This window comes from Dromiciops gliroides, chromosome 1 (assembly GCF_019393635.1).
Source record: "Dromiciops gliroides isolate mDroGli1 chromosome 1, mDroGli1.pri, whole genome shotgun sequence".
Lineage (NCBI taxonomy): Eukaryota > Metazoa > Chordata > Mammalia > Microbiotheria > Microbiotheriidae > Dromiciops > Dromiciops gliroides.
This window is the reverse complement of record NC_057861.1, coordinates 543,966,691-543,992,662: the sequence shown is the minus strand read 5'-3', so window position 1 is coordinate 543,992,662 and position 25,972 is coordinate 543,966,691. Positions and strand designations below refer to the sequence as shown.

Sequence of the window (25,972 nt, the reverse complement as noted above, 5' to 3'; positions counted from 1 at the left end):
TCTGAATCCAGGGCCATTGCTTTATCCACTGCGCCACCTAGCTGCCCCAACATGACCTATTCTTGAAGAAGCCATGCTGACCCTTGGTAATCACTTCTCTATCTAGATGTTCCCTGACCATCTCTTTAAAAATCCATTACATAATTTTCCCAGGAATCAACCTCACTAGCCTGTAGCTTTCAGACCGTTCACTTTTCTTTTCTGATAATCAAGACACTCTTGTGGTACCTCTTCTGTTTTCTACAACTTTGTAAATATCACTGATATTAGCTCAGCAGTCACATCTTCCAGTTCTCTCAAGGGTCAAGAATATAGTTCATCTGGGCCTCACAACTTAAATTCATCAAGGGGAGCTAGGTGTTTTCTTATTATCTTCTTACTTTGGTATCAACTTCTGTTAGTCATTTCTGTTCCATAATTTCCTTTTTTTGTTTGTTTGGGGTTTTTTTCCCCCTGGGGAAATGAGGGTTAAGTGACTTGCCCGGGGTCACACAGCTAGTAAGTGTCAAGTGTCTGAGACCACATATGAACTCAGGTCCTCCTGAATCCAGGGCTGGTGGTTTATCCACTGCATCACCTAGCTGACCCCACTGTTCCATAATTTCCAATGTAAAAGTCATTCCTTGCAGAGAATACAGAAACAAAATAAATACTGAACAATTCTGCCTTCTTCTCTGTCTTATCAGTTATCATTGTTTACATCTACCTCAAAGTTCTTGTTCCTTCTTTGATCCTCCTTTTTCTCCTTTTTCTCCCAATATCACTTTTTCTTAAAAGCCCTTTTTTTTGCCCTCACTTTCTCTTACCATCCTTATTTAACATATTTAATACTATTTTTAAAAGACCAGGCCACACTCTTTCCATTCATTCGTTCTGTTACCTGGCCTCGCTTCTTTTTAAAATTTGAATTGGTTGGTGTCTCTTTAGACAAATCCCATTTTTCCTCCCCAGTGAAATTGTTTCTCTTTGTATCTTTAGAATGTCATTCTTGAGCATCTCTCATCCCTCTTCATAGAATGTTACCTGTTTTTCCTCTGAACCCTTTAAAGTTGATTTTCTCAGAATCCCAAATGAATGTCAGATTATGCCAAGATTTTCCTGCCTTCTCTATTGCAAATTCTAGAATGGAGCGATCACTTCCCCAGAATTCTCATCATTTCCACTCCACAAGCCAGTTCTTCCTTGTTAATAAGAAATAGACCCAAAATAGATTTTCTCTTTGTTGATTCCTCTACCTTCTGAAGGACAAAATTATTACTAAGGTAAATCAAGAAGCTATTAGCAACTGTGCTTTTGGCACAGAGAAAGTTCCAGAACATTTATGAATAATTGAAGACCCCTGTCACTCCTGTATCACACCTCTAAGCCAGGCTTGTGATCCGTTTCCCAAATTCCTCTCCTATTTCAAAATGCTTTCTGCCCAGGTGGTAGATAATATATTCCAATAACAAAATCACTTCTGTTTCACCTTCAAGTACTCTGTCATCCTTAGCCTCCCTGGCTCCTGAATTTCTTTACATAAATATACTTTTTTTTTTTTTTGTGGGGAGGTGGGGGCAATAAGTGACTTGCCCAGAGTCACACAGCTAGTAAGTGTCAAGTGTCTGAGGCCAGATCTGAACTCAGGTCCTCCTGAATCCAGGGCCAGTGCTTTATCCACTGCACCACCTAGCTGCCCCAATATACTGTATCTCCCACTCCCCTTTTACCTAGCCTATTTCTTTATTTTACTTTTTTTTTTAGTGAGGCAATTGGGGTTAAGTGACTTGCCCAGGGTCACACAGCTAGTAAGAGTTAAGTGTCTGAGGTCAGATTTGAACTCAGGTACTCACTGACTCCAGGGCCGGTGCTTCTATCCACTGCAACCACCTACCTGCCCCCTCCTAGCCTATTTCTTTTGAATAAGATATACCCATCCAGAACCATGGCCTAGTCATGGGTTTCATCGCACCAAGGCTCAGTGAAAACTGTTAGGTCAAATTTGCCTCCTTGTGTTAGAACCTCTAGTTCCTGTTATTTTTACCTAAACTCTGAGCATTCGTGTATAAACTTTTGAGGCCATGGACTTTGCTGCCAACTTTTCTTAGATTGTTTTTTTTCCTCCTGAGAATTTCTGATGTTTCAGTTGTATTCTTTCTTCTTTGTGGCTGCTTTCTATAGTATCTAACTTGGGAGTTATACATAAGCAGTCTTTTATAGCATAAAGCCCTTTTGACTAAGTAATCAAAAGGGCTATAATCAGAATTCATCAGACTAGACTTTAGTGTTATGTTTTGGGGTTGGGTTAAGGGGGACAATTATGCTTTTTTTTAAGATTATACTTTGTAAGGATCCTTTCTCAGGCCTTTTTTCACAGCCTTTCATAGAACAATCTGCTTTCATATATGGAACAGTAACTACAGAGCTTAACTTGTTGTTTGAGGCCTTCCTTTACTCAATGGTCAGGAGTAGTTTCCTGTTCTGAGCTCTTGGGTACTGCTGTGAATTCCTTCTTTATTTTCAAAAAGTACAAGAAAATGGTTCATCATAAGTTAACAGTTTTGTAGGAGGCCCTGCCCTTCATGGCAAGAAAATGTTTGGGGGGCAGTGGCAGGGGAATAATTTAAGAACAGCTTCATTGGTGTGGGTTTTTTTTAATTCACTGTTACCTTTTTTTCCTCTGATTTTCCAGTTTGTTTCAAACAGTTATCACAAGACTTTAAAGTTTGGTATTAAAGGTCCAAGAAAATTTAACTTAGTATTTCAATTTGCCATGTACAAGCCATGGCTAGAGGTAGGCATAATGTTACTGTTGTTATGGGGGAAATGGGGTAAGGGGTAGGGGTTTGGGATCCTTAGGAATTAATTAGAATTACACCCTCTTGCACACAAAAGCAATTAGAATAAGATAGTAGTTTATTTCGGGGCTGAGGAAGGGAAGGGAAACCATGAAAGAAGTCCTTGGACTTCTCATGGGGAGAAAGGCATGGCACAGAGAGAGTGGCTCTGAGATACCAATCTCCTAGAGCAGGAGACTGGCAGGTACTTTTATGGAGGACTGATGGGGTTGACCATCTGACTGGAAAGTTCCTTTAGTGAGGGAGGACCATCCCCCACTGGTGGTGGCTGCAGATCTCTCAAGCCATCTCAGGACACAAAGGAAGCAGCCACACCTAATTTTATCGCCCCAGGGTTGAGGGAGACTAGAATTAAGGGTTAGGGTCTCGGACCTAGCTCAGTCTGACCTGGTTATCTCTCTAGGTGTGTCTGTCCTCTGGTTTAGTTTCTCAAGGAGAAGGTTCTTTGATGTGCCCCCAGAGAACTTCTGGGGTGCCCTGGGCCCATAACACTGTGGAAGTCTGCTTACATTTTGTCCCTCTAGTGTGTACCTTAGTCCTAGCTCAAAAAAAAAAAATCCTACATTTACCTTATCTTCTGTGCAAAGATCTTCATTTAGACCCATGAGTGGGATTATTTTAGTGCTGTAACAGAGGATAAAAACACAGCTTGTCTGAATTTAATTTCCCTCTACCTTCTCTGATAACTGTAATTAAAGAGCTAGGGTCATATGTAGTTAGCACTTTAAAAACAACTCCAAGATTCTGGCACCATTTGAGAGTATAACCTACTTCTTACTTCATTTACTCTCAATTTCATTCTTGTTTCTAAAAATACTTCACTAGCACAACCAAGGTGCTAAAACACCCAGACTACTGTCACAACCTCCTCCTTCACAGCCAACCCATCACATATCAGGAGCACTGAATACACACATTTTGTTCTTAAAGAAGTCACTTGTTAGTGGCAGGTGTCTCTATCCTATTGAGTAAAAATATAAATAGGACAAACAAAAATCGTGGTCTTAAGTCAGGGGTTCTTTTCTAGAAAGAAAACTTTCTGGTGAAAATATAACCAAGGGCAAAAAGTACAGGAATCTATTGTTTTGAGATATGTCCTCAGGCATTTCTTTTCTTCTAGTTAACTTTTGTTGCAGCTGTTCTTTGTATAGGAGTAAAGCTTTCTCCCACAGTACTTATTGGTGAATGAAGGGTTTGTTGTTGTTGTCTTTAATGAATGCAGAACCTCTAGCCTGAGTCTGAGATTCTGTGAGTGAATTCTCTCTCAAATTCTTAAACTGTACTCATCTTTTCTTCAAACCTGATCTTTGTAGTTTCTCTTTTTATCAATGGCATTGCCACTCTCCCAGTCACTTGAAGCTCAAAGTGAGTCATCTTTGACTCATCTTCCCCATTCCTTAACCAATTCCTTTTGGTTCTGCTTCCATGAACTCTAGTATAGAGAATCTCTTTTTTCATTCCCACTGCTACCAGTCTAGCCAAGGCTCTCATTAAATCTCACCTTAACTATTGAAATATTCTTCTAATCAAACTTTTTAATAGTATTTTTTCCAATTACATGTAAAGATAGTTTTCAACATTCATTTTTGTAAGATTTTGAGTTCCAAAATGTTTTCCCTCACTCTCTTCTTTCCCCCCTCCAAGGCCAGCAAGCAGTCTGATAAAGATTATACATTCCACTCATATTAAACATATTTCCACATTAGTCATGTTGTAAGAAAAAAAAAAAACAGAACAAAAGGCAAAAACCACAAGAAAGAAGAAACAACAAAAAACAACAAAAGTGAAAATAGTATGCTTCAATGTTTATTCAGACTCCATAGTTCTTTTTCTGGACATGGACAACATTTTCCATCATGAGTCTTGGCATTATCTTGGATCATTGTATTGCTGAGAAGAGCTAAGTTTATCACAATTTCAGTCTTTTTTTCTAACTCATTCTTCTCCACTCCTCCTTCACACTTTTGCTGTATTAACCTTCAGTAATGCATAGATCTAATCACAATTTATCAGAAATCCTTGATGATTCTTTAATAATATAGTCCAAACATTATTCTTGTAATCAAGACCCTCTACTCTTTTGGCTGTAGCCTGCCTTGCCTTACCTCTTTATGTTTTCTTTCCTATGCATTCCGTGATCTAGCCCAGGGCTTCTTAAACTTTTTACACTCGCGACCCCTTTTCATCAGAGAAATTTTTACATGGTCCTCGGTATATAGGCATATAAATAGGTATTCAAATCAAACATTTACTGCCAAATGTTTTGCAACCCCCACATTCAGTTATGAATCCCCATATGGGATTGCAACCCACAGTTTAAGAAGCTTTGGTCTAGCCAAATTGAACTACTTACATTCCATGAACAATTCCAAAGTTTTCCCTCTTTTGTGGGTATAGAATGGAATTTTTTGTCTATCTGCACTTAAAAACCCAATTCAAATGCTACCTCCTCCATGAAACTCTTCCTTGATGCTGTTTACTGCTGAGAGCACCTTGTGCCTCTCATATACTTATATTTTGTTTTGTATTGTAGTGATGGCCTTAGTTTATTCATATCCTCTTTACCTACTAGAGTTTAAAAACTATTTTATATTAAAATTCTCTTATTTTTTATCACCTTCAGCATCTTACATATTGTAGACACTTAATAAATCTTTGTTGAATCCATAGCGTTGGTGTGTGAAGCTATTTTAATGCTAAAAAGGAAACAACCACTAATTGATATATTTTCTCCATATATCTTTGGTTGCTTGTGCTATAGTGATTTTCTGACAAGTCATGCTAGTAACTGTTTCAAATTGTGTATATAGTATTTTTATTATTGTTATGGGGGACTGTACCCCATGACATTATGTTCTAAAATTGCTGAACTTACTGAGTGGGAAACAGTCTTTTCTAGTGTATTTTCAAGGGCTTAGTGGGGAAGTTTATGTAGTGTCTTAGTCTATTTAACTTTGACAAGGTAATTTTTCAATGCTTAGTCCTTTGTAGAACTTGCACTATATGATGATTAGGAAAGTTCAAAGATATTCGATTTTGTCCATAGAGTTTTCCTAGAAAATGTTATTTCCAGTGACCCAAAAAGGCAGTACACAGTGGGGTTTTTAAGAACACAATGGTTCCTGCTGCCTCTGTGTGTGTGTGTGTGTGTTTGTGTATCTTTAATATTGTATGTGTTAAACAGACTTCTCCTGTAGCTTTCCAGGGCCTCGATGGAATTAAATGCTCTAGATTGACCTCATTCCCAGTGTTTCTCAAATTTAGAGTTTACTACGTGGAGCAGAGTTGCTTTAACCCAGTGACTTAACAGTTCAGTTTGTTTTAGAGGGGGGAGGAGGAAGAAAGAATCTCAACATTCACATAAACATTTTCCCACATTTCGCATTTCTCTAGGAGCACTCACTGTGGGCCTTGTACGGCAGTGTCAAACGATCCATGGACGTGACAGGACATGTATCCCTCCCCGGCTTCCCCCTGAATGGGTTACCACGTTATTTTTCATCATCATGGGAATCATTTCATTGACTGTCACATGTGGCTTGCTGGTGGCTTCCCATTGGCGAAGAGAAGCTACAAAATATGCTCGTTGGATAGCATTCACTGGAAGTAAGTAATCTATGTTTGCCAAACTTGTCAGGAAAGCAGACGTGTTTTTAATGAAGAAAAACAGAGGAGGGACAGCTAGATGGCGCAGTGGGTAAAGCACCAGCCCTTAATTCAGGAGGACCTGAGTTCAAACCTGGCCTCAGACACTTGATACTTACTAGCTGTGTGACCCTGGGCAAGTCACTTAACCCTCATTGCCCCATGCAAAAAAGAAGAAAAAAAGAAAAACAGAGGAACGTAGTCAGTTCTTCCTGAACATCAGTGAACATCATAGTACTTAAATGTATTTGGCATAGGCATTAAGTGCCCGATTGTACATGCCAGACGCTATTGTTGTGGCATAGTTGGTCCAGTTTTTTGACTCAGAGTGGCCATTGGTCCTACAGGTAATTGTGTCTTCACATCAAGAATAAATCAAAGAAAAAGTTTCAGAAATACAAAATTACATTTTTGTTTGTTTTGCTAACATTGGTTTTGCATGTCTGCTATGAGCTATTGCACATGGAAAAATCTCTGAGTTTGATTTTGTAATAAATGTGAATCAACTGTTCTACACATTGTTCTTAAACATTGTTCAAGAATGTAATGAATGTATGTGCTGCATGTCCTCTTGTGACTTAGAAAATTGAGCCTAATTATAAAATAAATCATAGGAAGGCTTAACTCAGAGCTAAACCAAAAGAGATCAAAATGCAGAAACAAAGTCAATTCTGTAATTCTGCTACTTCTTACTTTTTAGGGAAATATGAAAGCAGTACAAAATGTATAATGACTTGTAGGAATAACTAATAATAATGCTAGAGGTAATTTCTACTTCATGGATGTGCTATGGGGAACTTCTGTTTCACTGACCTAACCCAAATCTCAAGCAAATAAAAGTCACTTAATATTATAAAATGGGAATAGAGACACTCTAGCCAATGGGCTGGGTTTGCTGTCAGTTTCATATTATCTGGCCTGTCATAAAGAAATCAACATGCAAAAAACCCAAAAAGTAGAGTCGCTTTTCCATAAATAGCTATCGGTCCCTCTTTGTGGGGATCTGAATGTCTTTTAGTATTAGTCTGCACCCTTTTCCTGTCATTTTTTTACTTTTCTTTTTCCCCGCTATGAACAGAGAAAAAAGTTGTCCATTCCTATCATAAACTGTTTAAAAAACAAACCGATAGCTTCTTTCACTTTCAGTATGGGAATAGCTAGATTACTTAGATCTAAGCCTTGAGGTAGTTTAAAGAAAGAAAAAAAAATGCCTGAATTAGGGAATTTTGAAGAGAGGTTTAAAAGGGGACTTGAACCTTTATGAATTGCTGCAAAAAGCAATCACATTTGCTATTTGAAGTTCATTCTTTATGAACAAAAATGGAAGTGTAGATGGAAGAATTTGTCCCTAGATTTTGTTGAAATATTGCCACACGATCTGGCCTCTGCATGTATATGTCAGTAATTGATATAAATAGAGTAAACAATTAAACTAATGCATAAGAATTTAGTTCAGGTGATCAAAACTACGAACAATGATTAACTTGACTTCTTTCTTGTACTTTCCTTACAGTAGAGAAGGTTTGAAGTTTGGTAGAGTAAGCCTCAAGCTTAATGTTCTAGCCAGCTGAGATCATCTACTGTAGGGTGGCAGTAATAGGAAGGAATGGGTTCCCTCTGGTGTTTCTATCCCAACTTTGAAGATTACCTTGATCTTCTTATAGATTACTTAGGCACCAATATTTCTTAAACATTAGTCATATTGGTTCATGGATCAAACAGGTCATTGTTTGAAGGATTCCTCTGTGGAGAAACTTGGAAGAGACTTCATGATGAAACCACTCTGCACATAGAAGGGAAAGCAAAGGGATGTCTTTGATCATATTTATTGAAAGACTTTATAAATAAAAATAACAGCTCATACTTACATAATGCCTTACCATTTTCTTTTTTTTCCTTTTTTTTTTTTGCAGGTCAGCGAGGGCCAAGTGACTTTCCCAGGGTCACACAGCTAGTTAAGTGTCAAGTATCTGAGTGTCTGAGGCTGGACTTGAACTCAGGTCCTCCTGAATCCAAGGCCAGTGCTTTATCCACTGCGCCACCTAGCTGCCCCCATGCCTTACCATTTTCAAAGCAATTTCCTCTTAGTAGGGAGTAATGGTATTGTCATGCACATTTTTAAATAGAGGAAGACTGTTAGATTTTTGGGAGTTAAAGTGATTCCAAGTCTCCAAGCTAATAAGTTATAGAACCACAAAGTTGGGACTTGAACAAAGGTCTTGGCTCTGAGACCAGTGTTCTTTCCATTATGCCATGCTGCTGGTCCTGTCTAACTTCTCCCTCTTCATCAACCAGCACATCTAAGTTGATTGTTTCTTTTTTTGTTGTTCTGATTCTTCAGAAAGTAATAGATTTATTATCATCACAATATTATTTTTAAATCTCAAGAAATTTAAATGGTTCCTTGTAATTAGTAAAAATACATACATACATGCATACATACATACATACAAAATTTATCTTAAGCCCAAGCAAGAATTGTAGTGATTATATAAGTCTTTGGATGTCAACCAAGATCAGATTGAGTTAGAAACTGCTTCCTTTAAAAATGATTAATCTTTTTCCTGCCAGTTTGGAAAACATTCAACTCACATAAAATATTAAAGATTATTTTAATGTGACTATATTCACTGATCACTATGAAGTGTGAATATTCATTTTACACTGGGGATAGGAGGTAGGAGTGTCATTTCCATGTCAGTTGCCAGAACTAGCAGCTTTAAAAGCTACAGTTCCTCGAAGTAGTTTTCCATTAACTTGATTTTAAATACAATACTAAGATAATTAGCAACAAGTTTTTTCAGCACTAAGAAAGTGACATTTTGAAAAGAACTGGTTTTGTCTTGTGTTATTGAAGACTTAGATTATGGCTCCAGATCTCCTATCAAATCATATTAAGTCACAAGATCCATCAGCAAATTGTCCCAAATAGTCTGGGAAGTGGCCATTAGCAGCTCTATATAAAATTATTTACTGTTGACTAGATAATGAAATGGCATAGAATATTAAAACTTACTATAATAAATCTTTGCCCCTAGTGGGTATTTGAAATAATCTATCTCCAGTTACATACCAATGAGTATGATAATTTTCCAGAATTAAATATTTGTCTTTCTATAAGACAAAATAATATAAAATCATGCCACTGAAACAACCTAAAGTGCTATAATGTTTATTATTTAGAATTTCATCCTTAAGAGGATAACTTTTTTTTTTTTTAGGCAATGGGGGTTAAGTGACTTGCCCATGGTCACACAGCTAGTAAGTGACAAGTGTCTGAGGCCGGATTTGAACTCAGGTACTCCTGAATCCAGGGCCGGTGCTTTAACCACTGTGCCATCTAGCTGCCCCAAGAGGATACCATTTTAACATCCAGAAAAAGATCATTTTTGTCTGTCAAGGCTTATAAATCATTAGAGCTGGAAAGCTCTATTAGAGATTGAAATCAACCCTTTCTTTTTACAGATAAGGAAACTGAGGCCCAAAGAGTTTAATGACTTGGCCCAAATCACATAGGTGGCATCATATCAGACCTGGTATTCAAATCCAGATCTCTGACACCAAGCCCAGATGTCTTTCCACTATGCCATACTTTTTCTCTTGACAAGCAGTGATTATAGCTATCTGTGTCTTGTTTGACACTATACTGCAGACAGCATGTTTTCTAGATCCCAAACTAGTTAAACTACAAAGGATGGAATTAATATTTGACCACGAGTAAATTTGACCAGGGGTAAAGTTCCTTTCAAAACAATCAGATTAAGAGCTGTTGACCCAGAAATAGGAATTTTTTATGCCTGTCCAGTAGAGTTTGGACCAGCATTTTTCATCACAACATATGTACTTGTGTTTGTACAGTCAAAGCAAAAGAAAGTCTAATTAAATCTGCCTTTCCCTATAAACCTGTGCTCAGGAACTTGAGAGGGATTTTATTTTCTTTAGAACAGTGTTTAGAGTGAAAAGCAACTATTTAGACAATGCAGATAGATATCTTCTAGATAATTGCTAACTTTCATGTGGTATGTAGGCAGTAGTGAATCTCTGCCCTTCCCACTTTCTGTGTCAGTGTAGTGAAATATCTTCAGGTATTTTCATCTGTGTGAACACAGCAGGGTTTTGTCTTTAAGTGATCTGGCTTAAATCAGAATAAAAGAAATATACAGTAACACAAGTGGATCTGAAATCTTATCCAAATGGGTATCCCCTCCAATGATGCATTTGCAACCTAGCTGTGTTTGCCCAACCCATGCATCTCTCACCTGATATTTTTGCCACAGAGCTTCCACACAAACATGCTGGGGACCTTCCCTGTCTGCTGTGAACCAGTGAAGTACACAAGCTGTCCTTCACCACTCAGCCAGCCTTTATTCTTTCTCCTCCTCCTCCTCCTCCTCCCCCTCTCCCTCTCCCTCCACCTTTGTTCTGCTTCTTCATCCTTCCTGGTTTATACTATGTTGAAGCCGATTCATATTGACCATATGCCTCTTTGACCTTTGGGGGTGATTCTTACTTTCACTTCTTCAGAGACTGCAGTGTTCCATGTCCTGCAACCATACAAAACCCTGGCAGAATGTTGATATTTAAATGGTGGTGTTAAAAGATCCTGATAGGGGCAGCTAGATGGCACAGTGGATAGAGTACTGGCCCTGGAGTCAGGAGTACCTGAGTTCAAATCCGGCCTCAGACAGTTAATACTTAACTAGCTGTGTGTCCCTGGGCAAGTCACTTAACCCCAGTTGCCTCACTAAAAAAGAAAAAAAAAGATCCTGATAGTCTTTTTAAGGTGTAATAAATTAAATAACACCAAATTTTTACATTGTACTTTGTCTTCAGGTCCATGCTCCATAAGTGAGCATCCAGTGAGAGGAACAAAAAGTTGGTATCTTAACCAGTTAATTAGTCAGGAATAGAAAGAGCAAAGGAATATTTAGCAAATATACTAAAAAAAAAATAACAAAAAAAATTTTTACAATTTAGACATTGGAGACAGGAATTACACTGTGTTAAAGGTCAGTTACCGGGGCAGCTAGGTGGTGCAGTGGATAAAGCACAGGCCCTGGAGTCAGGAGTACCTGAGTTCAAATCCGGCCTCAGACACTTAACACTTACTAGCTGTGTGACCCTGGGCAAGTCACTTAACCCCAATTGCCTCACTTTAAAAAAAAAAAAAAAAGGTCAGTTACCAGGGGCAGCTAGGTGGTACAGTGGATAGAGCACTGGCCTGGGAGTCAGGAGGACCTGAGTTCAAAGCCTGCCTCAGACACTTAACACTTACTGGCTGTGTGACCTTGAGCAAGTCTCTTAACCCCAATTGCCTCACCAAAACCAAAAAAAACCCAAAGGTCAATTACCATGTTATATAAACTTTTTACTCCTTATAGTTATGTTTAGGGGACTGGTAATGTAATGATAAGCTGTCTTTTCTTTCTTTTTTTTTTTTTTTAAGGGCAATGGGGGTTAAGTGACTTGTCCAGGGTCACACAGCTAGTAAGTGCCAAATGTCTGAGGCAAGATTTGAACTCAGGTATTCCTGAATCCAGGGCTGGTGCTCTATCTACTGGGCCACCTAGCTGCCCCCAATAAGCTGTCTTTTAACAAGATGTTTATTTATTTATTATTGATGATGTTAATGATACCCCTGGCTCATTTCCTCACCTCTCTAACAAACTTAACAAATTTCATACATGTCTTTTTGCCAGATTGTCATTGTTTTTTAAAGTACCAAACCACGTCACTAATTTCTGTTTTTTTGGTTTGTTTTACAGTGATCCTTTTTTGTATGGCTGCCCTAATATTTCCAATAGGATTTTACATCAATGAAGTCGGAGGTCAACCTTATAAACTGCCCAACAATACAGTAGTTGGGTCTTCATATGTACTATTTGTCTTATCAATTTTCTTTACAATAGTGGGACTTCTATTTGCTGGCAAAGTTTGTTTACCTGGCTGATGAATGTCTAAACTGCTTGACTTCTTTTGTGGGAAAGATGGCGGGTGGGGAGGACGAAGGAGCAGTCCTGTTCTCAGGAGGATGCTTAGATGAAGCTATCTGTTACTGAAAAGAGAAATGTGTTGACTCATTCTCACTATGCACTTTGGATTAAAATGGAGAGCCTTTTCCATAACCAAATACAGACAACATTGACTAAATCTCCTGAGCATACTCAGGCAGTCAGGTCTGCACTGTGATAGCAACCTAGTGAAGAAGAATGCTTTATACTGAAAAGCATCTGGCCCTAAGTGACTGTACCGTTCCGGTTTTGTCTGATTCATTTTTTTTTAAGTATTTATGAACTAATGGTGGACCAGATGGTTGCAAGAAAAGTTCAAGTGGGGCTGGCCTCACTTCCTAAGATATTAGTGTACAAAACTCCCTTGTGATAAGATAAGCCTTTGGCCCCCAAATGAATTGCTGTTGCATTACTGCACCAAGAAGCCAATAGATCAAAATGTGTTTGCTAAAATATGTGTTGGAAAAAAAACAAATCTTAAATTCCCCATTCTCTGTGTTTAAAAAAAAAAATTCAACAAGAAAACATACTAAGACTATGTTATTTTGGGGATGGGGGGAATCTTCCTTATATTTATATAAATATATATAATATATATATATATTTTGCTGATGCAGTATACAGTGTGTGTATGTGTGTGTGTGTATATATATATATATATGTATGTATGTATATATGTCTATATACATATATATACCTACACAGTTCCTGGAAGAGAACTTGGAATGCTTTGCTAGCAAAACACTGTGGTGTGCAAACCTAGAACTCAATAGAAAAAAGCCATTTCTCTGAAGGCTGCAGTGTGGAGAGAGTCTTCAGTTTACCTCATTCTTTGTAGCAGCCCTTGATTTTAACAGGTTTTTGTAATAGGTACAAATAATCCCATACTTTTCTAGGTGCAATTTTAAGTTAAGCTAAAGATTCTTTGTATGGTTAATTTATTTGTATATGAGGGTAGAAGGCAAGGTCATGTCATACTTCAAACCCAAATTTGGGAAATCTGACACTATTTAAATTATTATCAACTGTTGTCTGTTGTACAGAGAGTCTCTTTTCTACTTGCTTTATCTGTTACATTAATAATGCATTGATCTAGGTTTAAGCACAGCGACTCTACATAAAAACAAAGCTCACTAGTGAATATAGACAGCAGCATTTTGGTCATTTACAAATACTAACTTCATACTTCCATTTAAAAGAATGAATTTATATTTGTTCCACCACCTCTAAGCATTATTAATTCATCTCCATCAAAAACCTGAGCAATACCTTTTTATTTTATATGCCTTGTTTGCTAAAAGCTAACATTTTTAAATGTGCATTTACTTTAAGGGCTGTCTAAACCCACAACTTCAGTTTCTTCCTAAAAGAGACACTTCATCTAAACCTTAAAACACAAATAGTTGTCTCTCTCTTTCCCCTAATTCCTTTCCTTTCTCACTTCCCTCAGTTCATCTCCCCCCTCCAAATTAACACACTATAGATATTTTCCCCTTTTTGTAGTTGTATCGGGGCATTTTTTGGCAGTAGAGTCAAGTCTTTGTTCTTTACAGTGAACTGGCAAACCAAATATACTTGTCAGAAAAGTTACATGCCTAAGTAATTGTTGCAGAGGGCAATTTTCCAGGAAGCCACATTATATTTTGAAGTATACATGGAATTCTGTGGTGGAAATGGGGGCTGCAAGATAGAGGGGTGGCTCCCTTGCCAGGTAAGAAAAGAAAAACTCTAACATTGTTCACATATACCTATCCACCATTCGTATACCTCCACTGTTAATTAAGAAACATTTTAGTGTTAAAATAAACCCCAGTATATCAGCTCACTTTTGTTTTGGGAGTTCTTGAATTATTATATCTGTGGAGTATTCCCCAAATGTTATACAGTAATTTTTTTTCACATCCAAGGTGACATTACCTTAGCAAAAGTTCTAAGAAAAAAATATATTTCTAAAGTATTATGATGTCTGTCCAATTATAAGAATACTACTGGACATTTGATCACTGGGTTGCTATGCCAATTGAGATTTGGTTGGTCCTCAAATAAAATGGGTCACTTTGAAGTGAAGCTTTGGATATAACCGTTATACCACTGAATAAAGTGTTAGCAAAGTATGGTTCAAATTAATTTATGATATGACTAAGAGCTTTTCTTCTTCCAAAAGATCAATCTTATTGTAAATAGTTTCACAGAATATTTTAACTGGATCATGGGCATGGGGAGAGAGAGTTTCTCAGCTGCTAAGAATTTCCCCACTTGTTTACTTCCTTCACTTACAATGGTGTCATGTATAAGATGACAAGTCTTAGGATTTTGTTTAGCATCTGTTATCAAAACCATTAAAATGTCTCTAATTTCATCATCATCTTGGAAAATACCCAGTGTGTGAATGACCAATGAGTTGGAAACATCCACTGGCCAGACCCACTGGCTATTAAACCCAGGAGCAAAGCAACCCCAACTTCATCTAGTAGTATGTGAAGTCAAATCTTTGGACTCTGGTCCAAACATGGAAATGAAACCATTTACATAAAGAAATCTATAAATCCTGTAAGTGAAAAAATAGACAACTATTGGCAGTTGCCTTTAATAAGGTCACTATATTAAGTACTATATAGTACAGTATTAATTTATAGCAGAAAATCATATCTTGTAAACTGTATATAAAACACTGTTTATGGTGCAATCATTTGTCAAACTTTTGTCTGTTACTTTGTTTTTAAAGTCGTGTACATTTTTTCATACCTAAGAGCGTCACTGTAAAATCTGCTGAAAACTATTTATAGGTTTTATTTGCACAAGGTTTAATTAGTTTTAAACTCTAGGATGTTCCTATTGAACACGCCTAAATATCTGTAAACATTTAAACTCTTTAATTCATTAAAAACAATTGTTTCAGTATGGTTCTTTCCAAAGGTAATCCATGTTCTATGTTTTTAATGTGTTTATGTAATTTTCTTTGACTCCACCTACTTTCTGTTTTGTTTTGTTTTGTTTTTGAAGGACAGCTCTTATCTTACATTCTAGATGACCAAAACACCTAATTGATTTTTACCCTTTTACCCAAAGGTTTGATATCCCTATTTGACATTCTGTGAATAAATTCTTTAGTATGTTATGTTAAATGGAAGTCTTGGTATCAAGCATTACAACCTACTGATTTGAAAGAAAGGCCCTGGAAAAAAGTGGTGAATGTGCTTTAGCTTTCAGGAAGCTTTATCTCAGTTTTATCTTGAGGTATGGGCTTCCTCTGAAGAACACATGTAGCATTTGTTTTTCTTTGTTAAAAAGACTCTTTGGTCCTAAGTTTTTATGACTATCATAACTGTTTTTCCAGAACATAGGTTTTCCCCTCCCCCGTTAATATATAAATATACAATGTACACACACATACGTGTATATGTGTATATAGAGAGAAAAGAAAAAAATACCTTAACAATTTAAAACAGGAAGCTGTCCTTCTGGAAAGTGTTGAAGAATAAAAAATATATGAAGGAAAAAAATGTCTGCATGGATAGTATTTCCAACAAAAGAGTTCAATGGTTGTTATCACCTCAAGAGATTTTAAAGTTTGTGCTCAAAGTCTGTATATTATCCCAAACTTTATTAAGGATTGTTTTTTTAATTGGTTATAACATTTTTCAATTAATAATTTCAAAACAAATTGTATAAAACAAGCTGTATAAAATGAACATAATTTTCTTCACTTGTATTTTTGTTATCGAGCAAGTTTATCAAAATAAATTGTCTACTAAACAAACTAAAACTGATTCAATTGATTTAAATTCACCGAAAGCATAATGAATTATTTTCCAGCTCTTCATTTTAACTGGCCAAATCTTCACATTTCAAATGTGCTGCTTTTAAACAACATATTTTAGCATTCTGCATTCTAATCCATTCTGCTCCATTTTGTGAGCTTATTTTATTCGTGTTCACTGTTATGTTTAACTGTGTATTTCTATCGTGACTTACACTTTTTCCTCTTTCTCCCCACCTTCCTTTACAAAGAGAAAAGGGGAGAAAGAGACTCTAATCAACACTAGTAATCTATAATATCCCCTATTTCTTCCCTAAGCCCAGATCCTAATCTGTTTCTTTCATTTTCTCACTTTTTAATCCTTTTTATGAGCAACCCTTTGACAGTGAAGTTTATTTTGCTTGTCACTGCCTCCTTCCTGACTCTACTCTCCCTTCAATACTCCTCTAACTTCTTTGCCTATTCCTGTCTATTTTCTTGTTGTTTAATGTATTCCTACACCAAACTCTATGTGATGTTCAACTATTCCTTGCTCAGTTCCTATAAGAATGAAGCTCATGAAATTTTTTTCGTGTCTATATATTCTCATATACCCCATTTATTTGAGATAGCAAATTCTTCTGCCTGCTTCTTTTTCCCCTCTCTTTTCTTCCTTCCTTAAAACCAATCAAACAGAACAAAACTACACCTAGGCCCAGTGATTATGTCTTACCCTCCCCATTCTATGACCCTTAACAGTAGTAGAGGGCACTTGTCTCTTCTCTCATTAAAATGTAATTACTTAGGTGTTTTAGGGCAGCTAGTTATCGTAGTAGATAGAGCATGGACCTGAAGTCGGGAAGACCTTAGATCAAATTCATCCTCAGACCCTTAGTAGCTGTGAGTCCCTGGACAAGTCACTTAACCCCTTTTGCCTCAGTTTCCCCATCTGTAAAATGAGCTGGAGAAGGAAATGGCAAACCACTCCAGTATCTTTGCCAGGGTCACAAAGAGTTGGACACGAATGAAACAACCAAACAACACTTCATTGTTTAGCCTTTTCTAATTGTATGTGTGTATACACATATATATGCACGTACATACATACATACATGCATTTGTATAGACACACACTTTTCAAGGTTTCTCTTGACTCCTAAGTTTCTATTCAACTGTGATCATTTATTTCATCAGGAATATTTGAAAGTATCCTATTAAAGTTTATTTCTTTCTCTGAAGAATTATGCTTTTTACAGATTAAATTATGCTTGGTTGGAAGCCTTTTACTTTTGCCTTTTAGGAGGTTGTATTTTGAGATTTTTCTTCTCTTTTACATTGTAATATGGTCTTGTGTAATCCTGGCTGTGACTTCTTGGTACTTAAATTCCAACCTGTGCTTGCAATTTTTTTTCTTTGACTTGAAGCTTCTGGATTTTGGCTATGACATTCCTAGGTGTTTTCAATTTGGAGTTTCCTTCAGGAGATGATTAGCAGATTCTTTGTGTTTTCACTGTCTTTTGAGTCTTCCAGATGTGGGCAGTTTTCTTTTATTGATTTCTTGAAATATGATGGCCTGGTTTTCTGTTTAGTCTTGGTTTTCAGGGATCAGATGAGTCTTAAATTATTCCTCAGTCCAGAACTTTTCCAGGTTAGTTGTTTTTGATACTTTACTTTTTCCCCAGCCTTTTGACTTAGCTTTCATATATTTTGTTGTCTCTGAGTTCATCTTAGAAAACATTTTTATATTCCATTCTGTTTTTCAAGGAGTTCATTACTTGGGTAAGGTTTTCTCTCTCTTATTCCATGCTATTTATTATTCTCCCTTCATTTTTTTTTCTCTCAAACTCTCACTTCATTTATAATGTATTTATCTCTTGCTTATCTCTTCCGGACATTCTTGTAATCCTTGTAGCCAAGTCATTTTTTTCTTTTTTCAAAGCTCTTCTTTTAGTTGTTGGGCCAGGTAGGCCTTGTTTGGTGCTGTTGCCTCTGCAATATGGATGCCGCAGCCAAACTGGATGGTGGATTGTATGAGGCCCCACACTGTGACCCCACACAACTCAGCCTGCTGGCAGTCCTCTGAAGGCTCTGGCCTGTGCTAGTTTCCTTTGCTGTGGCCCTCACAGATTCTAGTCACACATGGGGGGTCATGCCAGGCTTAGGTCTCCTGCACTGCAGCACTGTCATACAGGCACTGATTTAACTCTGGCTTCCTCCTATGACTGTGAGTACTATACAGAGGCTTCTTTCTCCCTGCTCAGTGACTCACAAGAGCTGATCACAGGTCTGTCCCTGTCTTCTGTTCTAACAGGTTGTGTCCTGAATCTAGCTTCTTCTGGTCATTATTAGAACTTGTGCTGCTTTTAAGCTCTCTATCCAAAGCACCAGCTTCCTTCAGGACTACTTGGGAGAGCTTGCTGGCATCCCTGATGTAGTCCTTTCCCCATCCTTCACTTTCTTCCTCTTTCACCAGATTTTTAGCCAGCTTCCTAGGTGCAACAACTCTCATTTGCTTTTACTGATTCTAGCTATCTTTTTGTATGGACTGGATAAAGGAGCTTCTATTGCTCTGGCTTTCTTTATCACTGGTCTTTCTGATGTCCTTTTCAGATATCAGCTGGGGCTTATGTGGGAAAGTTAGATTCCTCTGTGGTCTTTCATGTCCTCTTGACTGGAAGTCCCACTTCTACGGATTTCAAATGAGCTTTGGTTTTAGAATTTGTTTTCTTATATAAATGGTTCTCATAGGCATGCACAGCATCTCTTGGATTTAGCATGGAGGTAAAGATCATACAATATGACCTTAAAGGCAAACATGTTGATTATTCAAATCCTCTTACTTCTGGCTGTCTTCTAGCCAATGATTGTGAAGGTGATTGTGAGGAGGATGTGGGTTCCCTTCTTAATCTCAGAAATTGACTTGACAGTAAGATAAAGATAAAGCTTATAAAGAATATAAAACAGAGAAAGCATAATGTCTTATTGTCTATTCGAGTTATGGTTCTTTTCCCAGAAAGGAAAGTGCAAGGTGGCCATTTCAGGCACACAGAAGATTCCTTTAGAAAGACGGATGAGGGAGCATCTAGGTGGTGCTGCAGTGGATAAAGCACCTTTGCTGGATTCAGGAGGACCTGAGTTCAAATCTGACCTCAGACACTTGACACTAGCTGTGTGACCCTGGGCAAGTCACTTAACCCTCATTGCCCCGAAGAAAGAGAGAAAGAGAGAAAGACTGATGGCAAACTGTAATTGCTCCACCACAAATAAGAGGATACAGATAAACCACACATTTACACTAAAGAGGATTTTAAAGTTGGGAGGGGCCTAACCCTATCCCTTCACCTTCTACTAGATGAGGAAACTAGAAATTAATTTCTGCCCAGAGCAGAAATTACTTAAAGTCCCATACCCACAAGAAAAAAAAACATTTGGGGGCATCTGGATCTTCTATTTCATCAGTGTAGCATATCTTCTGTGTGGGAATGCCTTCTGCTGCCTCTCACTGATGCAGATTAGTCATTGTTGTGTATTTTATCATCTTAAAAAGATATATCAGTTTAAAGCTATAAACCCAGGTCTTCCTGACTCCAGGGCTATATCCACTATTCCATATTGCCACACACTTCCCTGTTCCTCAAATGGATCTGTGATCTCAACAATTCAGGAGATCTTTCCAGGGATACAGATCATAACTCCTCTATGTCTGTTCATCCCATGAAACTCTTTGACTATGTTCTCCCCAAAGTTCACCATGGGAAGTCTGCCCACAAATTCAAAGTTTGACTGTAAAGGAAAAATTGCTTTTCTGGAGATCTCCAGGATTCAGAAAGCCATCCATCTCTATGGGATGGTTCCTTTGTGGTCCTTCTTGGAGGCATGGGAATACCTTTATAAATGGTATTCTAAGAGCCAAAAATTTTTGACAGAGCTGGTACATATTAAGCTGAATGATAGGTCAGTTGCTCTGACATTTCTGTTAACATTACTGTTTAACTTATTAGTTATAACTTATGAATATTATATATAAGTATATAATTATATAGTGATATATGACATTCCATATATTATATTAATTTTACAAATTTCTGAATATTATTGTTTATAAAAAGAAAACTATGAAGATGGAGTCACTGCGTTTATCCTTATTAGATATCTGGAAATTCCTTCATGCTCTCCGATTCTCTGACATATGGAAACTGTTATGTCTGATGTGTTGTGTTTGGCAAAGGTTTGGAGCTTAGCCAAGATGTTTAATTGAACAGTTCCTGCCTAACAATAGGGAATTGTGGTCTTGATCCTTTTGAGACGCTATATCCCAAGTTGGGTATTTTTTACAGCATCTTAGATAAGTATTGCCAATTTTTGCTAACATCTAATCAATTCATTTGGCATCATCTTCAGGATCCGGGTGGAATCCAATAAGTGATCTGTTCAGTTTCTGTCATTCTGTCCTATCTAGTTAATATTTGATTTAATTGACTAAAATATAAAAACCAAGATCAGAAAAATAGAAACTCATTCTTTTCTGCAACTTTATTTTTATATTAAAATGCAAACACAACTAACAAAATTGTTGACTCTTTTTTATCCTTAGCAATTAGGTGGTGCAGTGGATAGAGTGCCAGACCTGGACTCAGGAATACCTGTGTTCAAATCCAATCCTCAGAACACTTCCTGGCTATGTAACACCAGGCAAGTTACAACTTCTTTCTTCCTCAGTTGCCTCAAACTATAAAATGGAGGTCAAAAAAGGACCTACCTCTTAGAGTTGTTGTGAAGACTGAATGGAATATTTGTAGTGCTTAGCACAGTATTGGCAAGCTTAATAAATATGTCTCTTTCTTCTTTTCTCCCATGTTACTTTGCCACAAAGAAAACAATGCCTAATCAAAATCTACCTATGATCCAAAACCTAATTTTAGACCATAGTTTAAATTTCTCCATTTACTTAACCTTTACAGCATAGGTATTACTTTAAAAAAAAAAAACAACAGGGGAGCAGCTAGATGGCGCAGTGGATAAAGCACTGGCCTTGGATTCAGGAGGACTTGAGTTCAAATCTAGCCTCAGACACTTGACACTAGCTGCGTGACCCTGGGCAAGTCACTTAACCTTCATTGCCCCACAAACAAAATGAACTGGCTAGTGTCACCCATACCTTTCTCTCTTCCTATCTATCTACCAAATTTACTGCTATCAGTCCCTGGGTCTAAATTTGCCCTTCTCTGAGATATATTATGAAATTGAAAGTAATTGTGTTCCTAAACTATGGGACTAAAGAAGGAGCCTTTAGGTAAAATAATACATTTTCAATGGCATCATGAGCTACCTTTATTATACTGAAGTAGCTCAAGTTCTTATAAGTAAAAGAAATTATAATACATATTCACACTACCTACTCAGTAGATTGTTTTTGAGAAAAATGCTCTATAAGTTGATATTTTAAAAGTGAGTTGGTGGCTATTATTTCTCTATGAGAAACAAAAATCCTTAAAGAATTCTGGTTTATAAACAGCAGTACTAAAAGTTTGGGTATGGGGGCCGCTAGGTGGCGCAGTGGATAAAGCACCGGCCCTTGATTCAGGAGTTCCCTGAGTTCAAATCCGGCCTCAGATCACTTGACACTTACTAGCTGTGTGACCATGGGCAAGTCACTTAACCCCATTCTTGCCCCGCCAAAAAAAAAAACAAAAAGTTTGGGTATGCCTTACTTTTGTCTTTGATGTTGTGGGGGGCTTCTGTGAATCCTACCTGGAGCCTTTAGAGACTTGAGTCCATGAGAATGTTTTCCCAATTTTGGGGGGGGCGTGGTTTGGGGTTGTTGTCATTGTTAGAGGAATAAGTTAGAGAAGACAATTGGAGGGAGAAAGGAAGGAAGGTGGGAAGAGACCATGGTCAGCCTTCCTGGACCTCCCTGAAACAGTTATTTTAGAAGTGGTTAGTTAATACAAGAAACAAACAATATTAATATAGGAACTGGCATTTGTTAACCACTTGTAAGATAGTGGACTGTTATAAAAATGTCAAAGGATTGCCCTTTTCTCATGACTCTATACTACCTGTTTTTCTGATATCTTTTTCCCTTCCATCATGTAGTAAATCACAATCCCTTGTCCCAACTAGTTGCTGTCACTGGGGTAAATCTTGCACAAGGATTATTTGACTACTTGGGTTTAAAGTTTTGGCTAACCTCCTTGACTCTCCATCAGAGCCAGTGTTGACAATGGTATCCTAAGGGAGGTATCATAGGACAATAGAGTACCTGGAAGGGGCAGCTAGGTGGCGCAGTGGATAGAGCACCGACCCTGGATTCAGGAGACCTGAGTTCAGATCTGACCTCAGACACTTTACACACTTAACTGGCTGTGTGACCCTGGGCAAGTCACTAACCCCAATTGCCTCCCCACCCCAAACTCAAAACAAAACAAATAGAGTACCTGGAAGAGACCTTAGAACTTATCTAAACCACCAGTTACTCAGAGTGTGATCTTGAGGACCCCTATGAGGTCCCCAGGACACTTTCAGGGGTCCATAAGACCCCAACTCTCTTCATAACAATACTAAGACATTTTTAAAAACACTCCTCCCTTTTCCATCTATGTAAAGATGAATTTTCTCCATATGCTTCAACTAAAACAACAATATGGCAACTGATCGAATGCAGAAGTAGATATGAGAATCCAGCTGTCTTCTATTAAGCCAAACATTAAGAAGATTTACAAAAACATGTAAAACAATGCCTCTCTTCTCACTCAGTTTTTTTGTTTGTTTGTTTAGGAAAATGCTTATTTTTCATTTAAAAAAAGTTACCTTCACTAATGATTATGGGGAAAACCATAGGAGAAAGCACGTGGGTCCTTAGGATTCCTCTGTAAAGAATTACACTCTCGCACAAGACCTAATTAGGAATAAGAGAACAGGTTTATTGGGGTACAAGAGAAACCGGCTGGGAGGAAGGTTTTGCCAGAACAAAACGCTTTCTTCCCCGGCTAACTTGTGTGGTGCCATTTTATAGGGTTTAGATGGGGGTGGGTAAAAGTCGCTTATTGCGTGAGGGGCTGGTGGTCTTCCGAGTTGCGCTGGGGTTGAAGAATCCCTCGTGAGAGATTGGTGGTGGGTGTCAACTTTGTCCTGATGGGTCTAAGCAGTCTGCTGATGGGCGGTTCCAGGTGGTCTTCTCCTGGATTACCTAATCCAGATGCTTAGAATGACTGGAATGTAGGGTGATGGTCCTGGAGCATGCTCAGTTCGATCTGTGCCGCTTATCTCCATTAGGTGAGTGTGTGTCCTTGATTTTCAAGGGAAAACCCCTGAGGTTTCAAGGAAAAGTTCCTTGAACCCCCCAGAGATTGTTGGGTGACCGGGGCCCATAATCCTCCCATGACACTAACATGTGATGAGTTTTATTGTTAGTTTTAGATGAATTCATGAACATTTTTAATATATCAGTTTTCATGTCTACTGTAGTAAATATTGATAGATATAACCCACATAAACAAACAAAAGCTCTTTAGGACTCTCAATAATTTTTAAGAGTGCAGAGGGTCTTTATTGTAAGCAATAAAGTGGAGAACTGCTCATCTGCACCAACCCTATCATTTTACAGATGAGGAAATGGAGGACTTAGTAGGTCAAGTACCTTGCCCAGGATCACCCAGGGTAATAAGTAGAATATCCAAGCATTGAACTCAGATCCTCTGATCCCAAATTTATTGCTCTTTTCATTCAACCACACTGTTCCCCATGAATAGCTGCTTGTTTTCAAATATTATTTTTTGGTTTTGTTTTTCTTTTTTGTTTTTTGTTTTTCTTTTTTAGTGAGGCAATTGGGTTAAGTGACTTGCCCAGGGTCACCAGCTAGTAGGTATTAAGTGTCTGAGGCCGGATTTGAACTCAGGTACTCCTGACTCCAGGGCCAGTGCTCTATCCACTGCGCCATCTAGCTGCCCCTCAAATATTATTTTTAAAAGTCAGAAATTGAGGTCAGGAATAAATGCAAAAAGTGATGTTTTCTTTGTAGAAGAAGGTACTGAACTAAAAGTTACTAGACCAAAGTTCTAGTAGTAATTTTTTTATTTTGTTGTTGTTCAGTTGTGTCTGACGTTTTGTGACTCCATTTAGGGTTTTCTTGGCAAAGAAACTGAAGTGGTTTGTCATTTCCTTCTGCAGCTCATTGTCCAGCTCTTGTTTACTGAGGCAAACAGGGTTTAGTGACTTGCCCGGGGTCACACAGCTAGTGAGTATCTGAGGCCAGATTTGAACTCAGGTCTTCCAAACTCCAGGCCCAGTACTCTATGCTGTCCCTCACCTCAACATTACCTTGTACTTATTTTGCATATATTTATTTTGCATTCCCTTTTGGAATGAGAGGGCAAAGACTGTTTGATTTTTGTCTAAAGTCCTAACACACTAGCTAGCTCATAGCAGTTAAAAAAAAAAAAGCATGTTTGTTATTGATTTCCCAAAGTTACACAGATAATAGTAAATAGTATAGCCAAGTTTGAAGCCAGAACCTGCAAGTCTAAATGTGATTGTTCTTCCTATTCTGTGTCACAGTCTTCAAACTGTGTATAGGGGAAGCGGGGAGAGAAGGGGAAAGAGATACAAAGACATGATCCTTTAGGTAGCAGGAGGTGTAAGTCTGGAATTTAAAGAGGTCAAGACTGAATATTTAAATTTGGAAGTTGTCTGAAGTACTGCAGTAGTTGCAATTGTGGGAATGATTAAGATTACCTAGGAAGAGAGTAGAGGTTAAAAAAAAAAAAAGACACTTGAAAGTTCTCCTTCACATTAAAGGCTTGAACTGACCTTCAGTTAAGGTGAAAGCACTAAGAATAGTGATGTAGGAGGCAAAAGGGGGTTAATAGAAAAACCTAAGACTCAAGCTCTAATTCAGATATGAACTCTAAAAGGGATTCAGATCCCAGTTAATGAATAACTTACAAGTCAAAATGCTAGGTTCTCTTACCCACAGAAATCAGTACCCATGGGACCGTAAAAGGTCAGGTCAAATAACAATAAAGGAAATGACAGCCTATAGAAATTTAGACCAGAAATAAAAGAAAAATTATTATGTTTTGAAACTAGCCATGGAAAACAGAAAGAGACATGCACAGAAAAGGCCAAATTTGTCGCCAGATTCACCTTATGACGTGTAAACCCCAAAAACACACCTCCACAGAAAAAGGTACCCGCCTCGGGGGTTGGCTTAGGACCCCAGGAACTCCAAATTAGGATAGGTCCTCCCCTGTACCTCCCTAAGGTGGAGATTATTATAATGAGACTGATAATCAATTTATCTATACTATAAATATAACTGTCTTTTCTTTCACTATTCGAGAGATACCTTTCCACTATTCTGGTTCTCTCCCTGTGATCACTCACAGTATTGCAATAAAACTTGGGAAACTGAGTCACTGAGTCTTGTAATTCTTTTGGGACAACTCACGATCAATTTGACCCTAAATTCCATCCCACATCATTAGGAGTTTGGGGAGGAAGGAGGAAAGAATGACCTTGGAGCATGTCAAGAGAAGACAGTACTGAAAACAAACCCACCATTTCATGATTTCACCTGGCAAAGGTGCTAACTACCCACTGTATTTGTACAGGAAGCAATGGTACTAGGGAGTCACTGCACTAAGAAATGGAATATTTAGTATGAACCCCTATTCCAGCTTCCCATTTATCCTCAGAACAACCACCATTCCTGACCCAGTATGAGCAAATACAGATTCAAG

At 37.8% G+C, this 25,972-nt stretch overlaps 1 protein-coding gene across 1 annotated transcript in view; it reads left to right on the top strand.

Moving 5' to 3' along the window:
• Positions 1-16,266, top strand: part of MOSMO (modulator of smoothened) — a 77,367-nt gene extending 61,101 nt beyond the window's left edge. Inside the window, exons 2-3 of the mRNA XM_043972708.1 lie at positions 6,231-6,443; positions 12,248-16,266. Coding sequence (XP_043828643.1) covers positions 6,231-6,443; positions 12,248-12,432 — 398 coding nt within the window. The 3' untranslated portion in view covers positions 12,433-16,266. The remainder of the gene's footprint in view (positions 1-6,230; positions 6,444-12,247) is intronic.
• Positions 16,267-25,972: the final 9,706 nt, after the last annotated feature.